Raw genomic sequence first — 11,491 nt, forward strand, 5'->3', positions numbered from 1 at the left:
AGCTATAATTCAGACCAGAGGAGAGGGTCAGGGAGAGACTGGACCAGAGAGAGAACTGAGCTATAATTCAGACCAGAGGAGAGGGTCAGGGAGAGACTGGACCAGAGAGAGAACTGAGCTATAATTCAGACCAGAGGAGAGGGTCAGGGAGAGACTGGACCAGAGAGAGAGTACTGAGCTATAATTCAGACCAGAGGAGAGGGTCAGGGAGAGACTGGACCAGAGAGAGAATACTGAGCTATAATTCAGACCAGAGGAGAGGCAGGGTCAGGTTAGGGAGGGAAGAGAAAGGCGGTTAGGGAGGGACTTACTTCAGCCTGGATGCCAGGCGCTTCAGGGAGAGGAAACGGTCCTGATTCTGGGCCAGACATAGAGAGCCTGTTTTCACGTAACCTGGAACAAACACACACACACACACATCAGGACTGCCAAGTCATGAGTCATCTCGTGTTAAACCACACAAGGCAACACCCTGCCATACTGTCTGGATGTTGGCACAAGACTAAATACCACTGGTAAATCTGTTGTTCTACAAGACTAAATACCACTGGTAAATCTGTTGTTCCACAAGACTAAATACCACTGGTAAATCTGTTGTTCCACAATACTAAATACCACTGGTAAATCTGTTGTTCCACAAGACTAAATACCACTGGTAAATCTGTTGTTCCACAAGACTAAATACCACTGGTAAATCTGTTGTTTATACAAGACTAAATACCACTGGTAAATCTGTTGTTCTACAAGACTAAATACCACTGGTAAATCTGTTGTTCTACAAGACTAAATACCACTGGTAAATCTGTTGTTCCACAAGACTAAATACCACTGGTAAATCTGTTGTTCTACAAGACTAAATACCACTGGTAAATATGTTGTTCCACAAGACTAAATACCACTGGTAAATCTGTTGTTCTACAAGACTAAATACCACTGGTAAATCTGTTGTTCCACAAGACTAAATACCACTGGTAAATCTGTTGTTCTACAAGACTAAATACCACTGGTAAATATGTTGTTCCACAAGACTAAATACCACTGGTAAATCTGTTGTTCTACAAGACTAAATACCACTGGTAAATCTGTTGTTCTACAAGACTAAATACCACTGGTAAATCTGTTGTTCCACAAGACTAAATACCACTGGTAAATCTGTTGTTCTACAAGACTAAATACCACTGGTAAATATGTTGTTCCACAAGACTAAATACCACTGGTAAATCTGTTGTTCTACAAGACTAAATACCACTGGTAAATCTGTTGTTCTACAAGACTAAATACCACTGGTAAATCTGTTGTTCCACAAGACTAAATACCACTGGTAAATCTGTTGTTCCACAAGACTAAATACCACTGGTAAATCTGTTGTTCCACAAGACTAAATACCACTGGTAAATCTGTTGTTCCACAAGACTAAATACCACTGGTAAATCTGTTGTTCCACAAGACTAAATACCACTGGTAAATCTGTTGTTCCACAAGACTAAATACCACTGGTAAATCTGTGTTTATACAAGACTAAATACCACTGGTAAATCTGTTGTTTATACAAGACTAAATACCACTGGTAAATCTGTTGTTCCACAAGACTAAATACCACTGGTAAATCTGTTGTTCCACAAGACTAAATACCACTGGTAAATCTGTTGTTTATACAAGACTAAATACCACTGGTAAATCTGTTGTTCTACAAGACTAAATACCACTGGTAAATCTGTTGTTCTACAAGACTAAATACCACTGGTAAATCTGTTGTTCCACAAGACTAAATACCACTGGTAAATCTGTTGTTCTACAAGACTAAATACCACTGGTAAATATGTTGTTCCACAAGACTAAATACCACTGGTAAATCTGTTGTTCTACAAGACTAAATACCACTGGTAAATCTGTTGTTCTACAAGACTAAATACCACTGGTAAATCTGTTGTTCCACAAGACTAAATACCACTGGTAAATCTGTTGTTCCACAAGACTAAATACCACTGGTAAATCTGTTGTTCCACAAGACTAAATACCACTGGTAAATCTGTTGTTCCACAAGACTAAATACCACTGGTAAATCTGTTGTTCCACAAGACTAAATACCACTGGTAAATCTGTTGTTCCACAAGACTAAATACCACTGGTAAATCTGTGTTTATACAAGACTAAATACCACTGGTAAATCTGTTGTTTATACAAGACTAAATACCACTGGTAAATCTGTTGTTCCACAAGACTAAATACCACTGGTAAATCTGTTGTTCCACAAGACTAAATACCACTGGTAAATCTGTTGTTTATACAAGACTAAATACCACTGGTAAATCTGTTGTTCCACAAGACTAAATACCACTGGTAAATCTGTGTTTATACAAGACTAAATACCACTGGTAAATCTGTGTTTATACAAGACTAAATACCACTGGTAAATCTGTCTTTATACAAGACTAAATACCACTGGTAAATCTGTTGTTTATACAAGACTAAATACCACTGGTAAATCTGTTGTTCCACAAGACTAAATACCACTGGTAAATCTGTTGTTCCACAAGACTAAATACCACTGGTAAATCTGTTGTTCCACAAGACTAAACACCACTGGTAAATCTGTTGTTCCACAAGACTAAATACCACTGGTAAATCTGTTGTTCCACAATACTAAATACCACTGGTAAATCTGTGTTTATACAAGACTAAATACCACTGGTAAATCTGTTGTTCCACAAGACTAAATACCACTGGTAAATCTGTTGTTCCACAAGACTAAATACCACTGGAAATGTGTTGTTTCACAAGACTAAATACCACTGGTAAATCTGTGTTTATACAAGACTAAATACCACGGGTAAATCTGTTGTTCCACAAGACTAAATACCACTGGTAAATCTGTTGTTCCACAAGACTAAATACCACTGGTAAATCTGTGTTTATACAATACTAAATACCACTGGTAAATCTGTGTTTATACAAGACTAAATACCACTGGTAAATCTGTTGTTCCACAAGACTAAATACCACTGGTAAATATGTTGTTCCACAAGACTAAATACCACTGGAAATCTGTTGTTCCACAAGACTAAATACCACTGGTAAATCTGTGTTTATACAAGACTAAATACCACTGGTAAATCTGTGTTGAAACAACACTAAATACCACTGGTAAATCTGTGTTGAAACAACACTAAATACCACTGGTAAATCTGTGTTGAAACAACACTAAATATCACTGGTAAATATGTGTTGAAACACAAACTGAAACAGCATGTGAGAGGAGGAGGGGGAAGCACTGGTAGGATACAGCCAGTCACATGACCTCATAGATAATATATAATTGATTCAACAACCAAAACAACTGGCTAAAACACAATCAGAAGACAGACCACACAGCAAAGACATGTTCATAAACCCATTGAGGTACATTGAAACAGACTGGAACTGTACTGCAGAGAGCAGGAGAGGCAAACTAACCAGCTTCCAGAGACATTCACTGATAAGGAGTTAGTACAAATGGAGCGGAACTCAGGCTAGAGTCATACTGTAGGCATGTTAGTACAAATGGAGCAGAACTCAGGCTAGAGTCATACTGTAGGCATGTTAGTACAAATGGAGCAGAACTCAGGCTAGAGTCATACTGTAGGCATGTTAGTACAAATGGAGCGGAACTCAGGCTAGAGTCATACTGTAGGCATGTTAGTACAAATGGAGTGGAACTCAGGCTAGTCATAGTGTAGAAGTCCATCCCACCTGTCTTGACCCCAGTCTCCTCCTCCAGGTGTTCATACAGGGAGTTGGAGTAGTCAGCCATTTTACACTCAATAGAGATGGGCTTGGCCACGCTGACGATCCCAGCACACAGCCTGGTGGTGCCAGCACCTAACCTAGCACACAGAGAGATGAGGACAACATGGTTAGGTACAGCACCCAGACTAGCACACAGAGAGATGACAACAACATGGTTAGCTGTACCTAGCCTAGCACACAGAGAGATGACAACAACATGGTTAGGTACAGCACCTAGCCTAGCACACAGAGAAATGACAACAACATGGTTAGCTGTACCCAGCCTAACACCCAGCCTGTTGGTACCAGCACCCAGCCTAACACCCGGCCTGGTGGTGCCAGCACCCAGCCTAACACCCAGCCTGGTAGTGCCAGCACCCAGCCTAACACTCAGCCTGGTGGTACCAGCACCCAGCCTAACACCCAGCCTAACACCCAGCCTGGTGGTACCAGCACCCAGCCTAACACCCAGCCTGGTGGTACCAGCACACAGCCTAACACCCAGCCTGGTGGTACCAGCACCCAGCCTAACACCCAGCCTAACACCCAGCCTGGTGGTGCCAGCACACAGCCTAACACCCAGCCTAACACCCAGCCTGGTGGTGCCAGCACCCAGCCTAACACCCAGCCTAACACCCAGCCTAACACCCAGCCTAGTGGTGCCAGCACCCAGCCTAACACCCAGCCTGGTGGTACCAGCACCCAGCCTAACACCCAGCCTGGTGGTACCAGCACCCAGCCTAACACCCAGCCTAACACCCAGCCTAACACCCAGCCTGTTGGTACCAGCACCCAGCCTAACACCCAGTCTGGTGGTGCCAGCACCCAGCCTAACACCCAGCCTAACACCCAGCCTAACACCCAGCCTGGTGGTGCCAGCACCCAGCCTAACACTCAGCCTGGTGGTACCAGCACCCAGCCTAACACCCAGCCTAACACCCAGCCTGGTGGTACCAGCACCCAGCCTAACACCCAGCCTAACACCCAGCCTGGTGGTACCAGCACCCAGCCTAACACCCAGCCTAACACCCAGCCTGGTGGTACCAGCACCCAGCCTAACACCCAGCCTGGTGGTACCAGCACACAGCCTAACACCCAGCCTAACACCCAGCCTAACACCCAGCCTGTTGGTACCAGCACCCAGCCTAACACCCAGTCTGGTGGTGCCAGCACCCAGCCTAACACCCAGCCTAACACCCAGCCTAACACCCAGCCTGGTGGTGCCAGCACCCAGCCTAACACTCAGCCTGGTGGTACCAGCACCCAGCCTAACACCCAGCCTAACACCCAGCCTGGTGGTACCAGCACCCAGCCTAACACCCAGCCTAACACCCAGCCTGGTGGTACCAGCACCCAGCCTAACACCCAGCCTAACACCCAGCCTGGTGGTACCAGCACCCAGCCTAACACCCAGCCTGGTGGTACCAGCACACAGCCTAACACCCAGCCTAACACCCAGCCTGGTGGTACCAGCACCCAGCCTAACACCCAGCCATGCTGCCTAACACTCAGCCTGGTGGTAACAGCATGCAGCCTAACACCCAGCCTGGTGGTACCAGCACTCAGCCTATAACACTAGGGGTGAAAGTAAGGCGGTTCACTAAATAGTGGGGGTACGCCGTACCGGGTAAACCGTGAGCCTATCACAATAACTAAAACAAAGATGCCAAGAAAACTGTCAGCTATTTCACCACTATTTAAAGGCTCAGTGCAGTGAAAAACATGATTTGCCTGTATTTTATAAATATTTACACAAGGTTGTTAGATCAGATGAAAACATCATGACTGGTTGTGTTAATGGCTCATTAAAAGGTCATGCATAATACAGACGAGATGCCCAATCCTTACAAGGCCCATGAGATCACAATAATTCATAGGGATTCATTATGGGATTCTATGATCCGCAATTATACAGACAGTAGATCCTATAACTGTAAGAAATGCCATCTACTTTCCCCACCGTCTAACACACACAGAGGACCACACAGTAGATCACACACACAGAGGACCACACAGTAGATCACACACACAGAGGACCACACAGTAGATCACACACACACAGTGGACCACACAGTAGATCACACACACAGAGGACCACACAGTAGATCACACACACACAGTGGACCACACAGTAGATCACACACACAGAGGACCACACAGTAGATCACACACACAGAGGACCACACAGTAGATCACACACACACACAGTGGACCACACAGTAGATCACACACACAGAGGACCACAACCCAGCAGGGTGAGTAATGAGACATAAGACCATGGTACCTTGTGATTTCTAGATGTTATCATTGATTACATAAGGTCTCGTAGGCTAGTCCATGTTTTCACTGTGTTGGTCTCCCATCCCCTGACAAGCCCAGTAAAACAATGAACTCATGAAATCATGATATATTGTCCACCTACCCACAGATAAAGTGTTCTGGAAACATGCACCCCCCTCTTGTAAACAGACCACATAATTTAGCCTCTCCTACCTTCCCTGCTCCAATAGTACTATCTCAGTCCAGCCCAGCTTGGCCAGGTGATAGGCCACAGACGTCCCTACGATGCCCCCTCCACAGATCACCACCCGGGCTTGGCTGGGCAGGGGGATGGGCTGCGTGGTCTCTACAGCCGAGGCCAGTCTCCGAGGGGAGCTCCAGATACCCCTAGGCCTGGTCCCCGGAGCCCAGCATCCTGCATGGGACAGCAGCCTAGGGAGCAGGGCAGGGGACAGAGCCCTGGAGCTCCATACACAGCTGCAGTGCATGGCTTGGAGGAACCTGGAGAATCAGAACACAACAGGCCAGGAGGATCAGAACACAACAAGCCCGGAGGATCAGAACACAACAGGCCTGGAGGATCAGAACACAACAGGCCTGGAGGATCAGAACACAACAGGCCCGGAGGATCAGAACACAACAGGCCAGGAGGATCACAACACAACAGGCCTGGAGGATTAGAACACAACAGGCCCGGAGGATCAGAACACAACAGGCCCGGAGGATCAGAACACAACAGGCCCGGAGGATCAGAACACAACAGGCCAGGAGGATCACAACACAACAGGCCTGGAGGATCAGAACACAACAGGCCCGGAGGATCAGAACACAACAGGCCCGGAGGATCACATTAGCAAGCATGCAGACTTAGGTACTAGGTACCACAGCTAACTTTCGTACTGTCTTTCAAACAAGCTACAGTTAGCTAGCGAACTTTAGCTAACGTTAGTTGATCAGCTGGCTCAATGATAACTATCACTTGTTGCTAATGCCAACAGTAAATCTGAAGTTTGCTTGTGTTCGACCTTCGCTCCAAGGAGAACAACACCCCGATCCAAACGTCTTTGCATTGGTAATACGCTAGCGGCCTTCTGACATTCGTCTAGCTAATGATAATGCTAGTTAGCATTATCATTATCATGTAGCAAACTCACCGACTCACTCCACTCCAAAAGTAATGAAATCTCTATTCGGCTTGAAGCAGATTTCAGTCCTGCGCCTCGATGACAGCAGAATGTTTCAGTCAGACCTTCTTCGGCCAAACAAACTGCATTGTTTATTTACACCGCCGTGAAACAGGCAACAAAAACTAACTACTTCCGGGTCGCGGATTTTTTTTAAATCCGTCAGAATAAAAGTTCCATCCTGTATACTTGGTAAATTAATAATTATGACATTTTTTACAATTATTTACAAAAATATAAACGCAACAATTTAAACCAATTTACGGAGTAACAGTTCATATAAGGAAATCAGTCAATTGAAATAATATGAATGACAGGCCAGTGGTGGCCTGTCATTCAGGGCAGGTGAGCCCCACCTGTTTTGAGACCCACCTGTTTAGCAAAAAAATATATGTTTTTCATGTTATTTTTTACATAAATACATGTCACATATCAGTTTGCAAACAGTGTAAAAATATATATATTTTAGCTAATAAAGCCGCATACAAACATGGTTGCTTTCTTGAGGAAGGCATCTCCAAAATGCAGGGGTTTCAGCCTAGCTTAGTGCTTTCTGCGGTGGAGGGGCAGCCAGTGGAAAATACTGGGGTTAGTAATGTACTCTAGTTGCGCCGTGATTGGCTCACTTCTGTCACTATGTGACACTATGTCAGCGCAAAATCTACAGAGAGAGAGCTTGAAAATTCAAGCCCCTTGGGTGCTGCCATAGATTTATATTACATCCAAGAAGGCTCAAAGTCATTGGCCGCAAATAAAATGACATCAAATCACGTCATATCTACAGCAGCTTGAATTGGACTTTCAAAATCTTAGCTAGCAAGCTAGACAAGCGGCCATCGTCACGAATCAATAATCTACTGGCAAATCCTTTTCAAGCCTTGTCGTAAAAGAAATTATAGATTAAAAAATCATGTTGGTGCTCATCGGCCATTGGACATAAACATTACACATGAATTTGGAAATCGCAAATATAACAATGAGTGATTTGGAAGGAATCTTTTACTGCTGCTCTTTAATTAATTACATTTTTAATGGTATTTTTTAATGGTCTATTTTTTACTTAATACTTATTTTTCTTAAAACTGCATTGTTGGTTAAGGGCTTGTAAGCATTTCACTGTAAGGTCTACCTGTTCACCTGTTGTATTCAGCATTTCACTGTAAGGTCTACTACACCTGTTGTATTCGGCACATGTGACAAATACAATTTGACTTGATCAGTGGCTAACTGCAAGTGTTGCAAAGCAATCACTAGCTTGCTACTCAGTGGAGAGGGTGTGTGGTCCAAATCTGGGTTTAAGGGTTTCTTTTTCAAGCTTAAAAGGATAAACAGTCACATGTAACACTGTGGGCCAGAAAAGGTTGAATACATTGGCCACACTGTCAACCTAGTACAACTTCTGCCGCATTCAAAACAAGTGTAAACTTGGAACTGACTTCAGTGAGTTCAAGACAACTGGGGGAAAAAAACGAGCTCAGACTGGGAAAATACGCTTTCAATCCAACTCGGGAACTCAGGCCTCTTTTCTAGAGCTCCGACCTGAAGATCACTGACGTCATGATTCAACCTTTAATACATTTTTTCGTTCCCAGTTATCTTGAAAGCACCATCAATCTAGAGAATGCCAGACTTTGATGACAAAATTTGCCCACAAGAAGAACCGCTGTGCCACCTTCCTGTTCAAGTGAGCACAGCACAACAATGTTGAGTCAAAAGTTGTATTACATGCTGCTGCAAAAATTATGTAATATGCCAGGGAGATATGTCCCTTCCCCCTCATAAGTTAGCCTACTGTTCTGACTTGGTGGTGCACATGTAGCCTATAGTCTGTTTAGAGAAATGCCATCATCGAGAATTGTAAGAGCTTTCATTGGCTGCTTATGTGCCCCCTTTATTTATCCTACGGTTCTGACTTGGTGTACAGGGAGAACACTGTAAGAACGGGCCATGTTTTGAATTCTGTCGCTGTACATTTCAAAAGTGCTGAACAAATACTTATACAGACTACGTCCGTCTTAGATCTGTCATTGTCTTAAACAAAATTACGGATTCGTGTAACGGATGTGAAATGGCTAGCTAGTTAGCGGTGGTGCAGTAGCCAGTGTAACGGATGTGAAATGGCTAGCTAGTTAGCGGTGGTGCAGTAGCCAGTGTAACGGATGTGAAATGGCTAGCTAGTTAGCGGTGGTGCAGTAGCCAGTGTAACGGATGTGAAATGGCTAGCTAGTTAGCGGTGGTGCAGTAGCCAGTGTAACGGATGTGAAATGGCTAGCTAGTTAGCGGTGGTGCGCGCTAATAGCGTTTCAATCGGTGACGTCATTTGCTCTGAGACCTTGAAGTAGTGGTTCCCTTTACTCTGCAAGGGCGTGGCTTTTGTGGAGCGATGGGTAACGATGCTTCGAGGGTGACTGTTGATATGTGCAGAGGGTCCCTGGTTCGTGCCCGGGTCGAGGCGAGGAGAAGGACTAAAGTTATACTATTACATCTGCTCATCGTTCCCTTGTACATCTCAATTGTCCGCATTAACCACATTTTGTTTAAGCGAAGCAGCCATATCAGTTTTTTTTTTTTGAAATGGCAGTAAATGAGGCTGAATTAACTGTTTCCCTGCCAGACAAGGCTCTACTGATAGCCAGGTGTAGCAGTGGTAAGGATCCCCTCCATGGTGCTGGAAACAAGGCTCCACTGATAGCCAGGTGCAGCAGTGGTAAGGATCCCCTCCATGGTGCTGGAAACAAGGCTCCACTGATAGCCAGGTGTAGCGGTGGTAAGGATTCACTCCATGGTGCTGAAAATAAATCTCTGCTGTTGGGACAGCTTTATGTTGGCCCTAACAGTTAGTGGGCATCATTTGTCACCGTTATAGTGTAATTAATGTATTGTTTAGTGTTGTGGCTTTGCTGGCATGCGTCAACATTTTTTTGAGTTTGTCCCACCAAATGTACATGCTAAAATCACCACTGCATAAAACCAGTCAGTATCTGGTGTGACCACAGTGCAGCGCGACTCCTTCGCATGGAGTTGATCAGGCTGTTGATTGTGGAATGTTGCCCCACTCCTCTTCAAAGGTTGTGCGAAGTTGCTGGATATTGGAGGGAACTGGAACACGCTGTCATACAAGTCGATCCAACAGTGGAGGCCCCTCAGAGGAGGATCATCCTCCTCAGTGAATTTATAAAACATTTAAAAAGTTAGCCTTTTAGATAAAACTACACTAAATATATTCACGTCACCAAATAATTGATTCAAACAAACTGTTTTGCAATGTTGGGGTTTGGCCGTCATTGTAAATACGATTTTGTTCTTAACTGACTTGTCTAGTTAAATAAAGGTTAAATAAAAATTTAATATCCAATATGAAAAACGTACTGAACATCGTGTAATGCAAATGGGATAATTAACAATGGGATTTTAAAGTGTTTTCTAAAGTTGATTACAATTATACCAATAATATTATGAATATTATTACTAAATGTAGCATTCAAAATGTGTTGTTTTACTGTTACCATGATAACTATCTAGTATCATTTATTTTTAATGCTGCTAACAATAATGTCAATGCTATATTAATTTTTGCCTTAAATGCCATCTTTTTTTTATATTGTTAAACAAAATTCAAAATTTGCTAACATTTCCCCATAAACAGTAACTCATATCGACCTTTTTATTATTTTTCACCATCTTCATTGCCGGACTTTTATATTGAAGGAGGTACGGAGGTAATGTTTACGATCCCATCGCCGAGCGCTGCGTGAACAGGATCTTCACGAAACGTCATTGGTCATTACTGTACTAGTAAAATGTCAAAAAATATCCACATATGTCATTGTTTCGATACATTAATATTGTTCCATTTATGAGGAAAGGAGAGACTGCTCTTATCCAGTTGTCTTCAATACAAACATCTGTTAGAAATACATTGCTTTCCTATCGCATGACACCAACAGTCATTCTGAAATACATTGCTTTCCTATCGCATGACACCAACAGTCATTCTGAAATACATTGCTTTCCTATCGCATGACACCAACAGTCATTCTGAAATACATTGCTTTCCTATCGCATGACACCAACAGTCATTCTGAAATACATTGCTTTCCTATGGCATGACACCAACAGTCATTCTGAAATACATTGCTTTCCTATCGCATGACACCAACAGTCATTCTGAAATACATTGCTTTCCTATCGCATGACACCAACAGTCATTCTGAAATACATTGCTTTCCTATCGCATGACACCAACAGTCATTCTGAAATAC

At 43.6% G+C, this 11,491-nt stretch overlaps 1 protein-coding gene across 1 annotated transcript in view; it reads right to left on the reverse strand.

Annotated features, from left to right (window-relative positions):
* Nucleotides 1-7,361, reverse strand: part of LOC110510551 (pyruvate dehydrogenase phosphatase regulatory subunit, mitochondrial) — a 59,546-nt gene extending 52,185 nt beyond the window's left edge. Inside the window, exons 1-4 of the mRNA XM_036981735.1 lie at nt 7,200-7,361; nt 6,259-6,546; nt 3,730-3,863; nt 312-393 (exon numbers count right to left, since the gene is read on the reverse strand). Of these exons, the coding sequence (XP_036837630.1) occupies nt 312-393; nt 3,730-3,863; nt 6,259-6,533 (491 nt within the window). The 5' untranslated portion in view covers nt 6,534-6,546; nt 7,200-7,361. The remainder of the gene's footprint in view (nt 1-311; nt 394-3,729; nt 3,864-6,258; nt 6,547-7,199) is intronic.
* Between the last annotated feature and the right edge of the window lie 4,130 nt (nt 7,362-11,491).

The sequence above is a fragment of the Oncorhynchus mykiss genome, chromosome 6 (assembly GCF_013265735.2).
Source record: "Oncorhynchus mykiss isolate Arlee chromosome 6, USDA_OmykA_1.1, whole genome shotgun sequence".
In the NCBI taxonomy this organism is placed as follows: domain Eukaryota; kingdom Metazoa; phylum Chordata; class Actinopteri; order Salmoniformes; family Salmonidae; genus Oncorhynchus; species Oncorhynchus mykiss.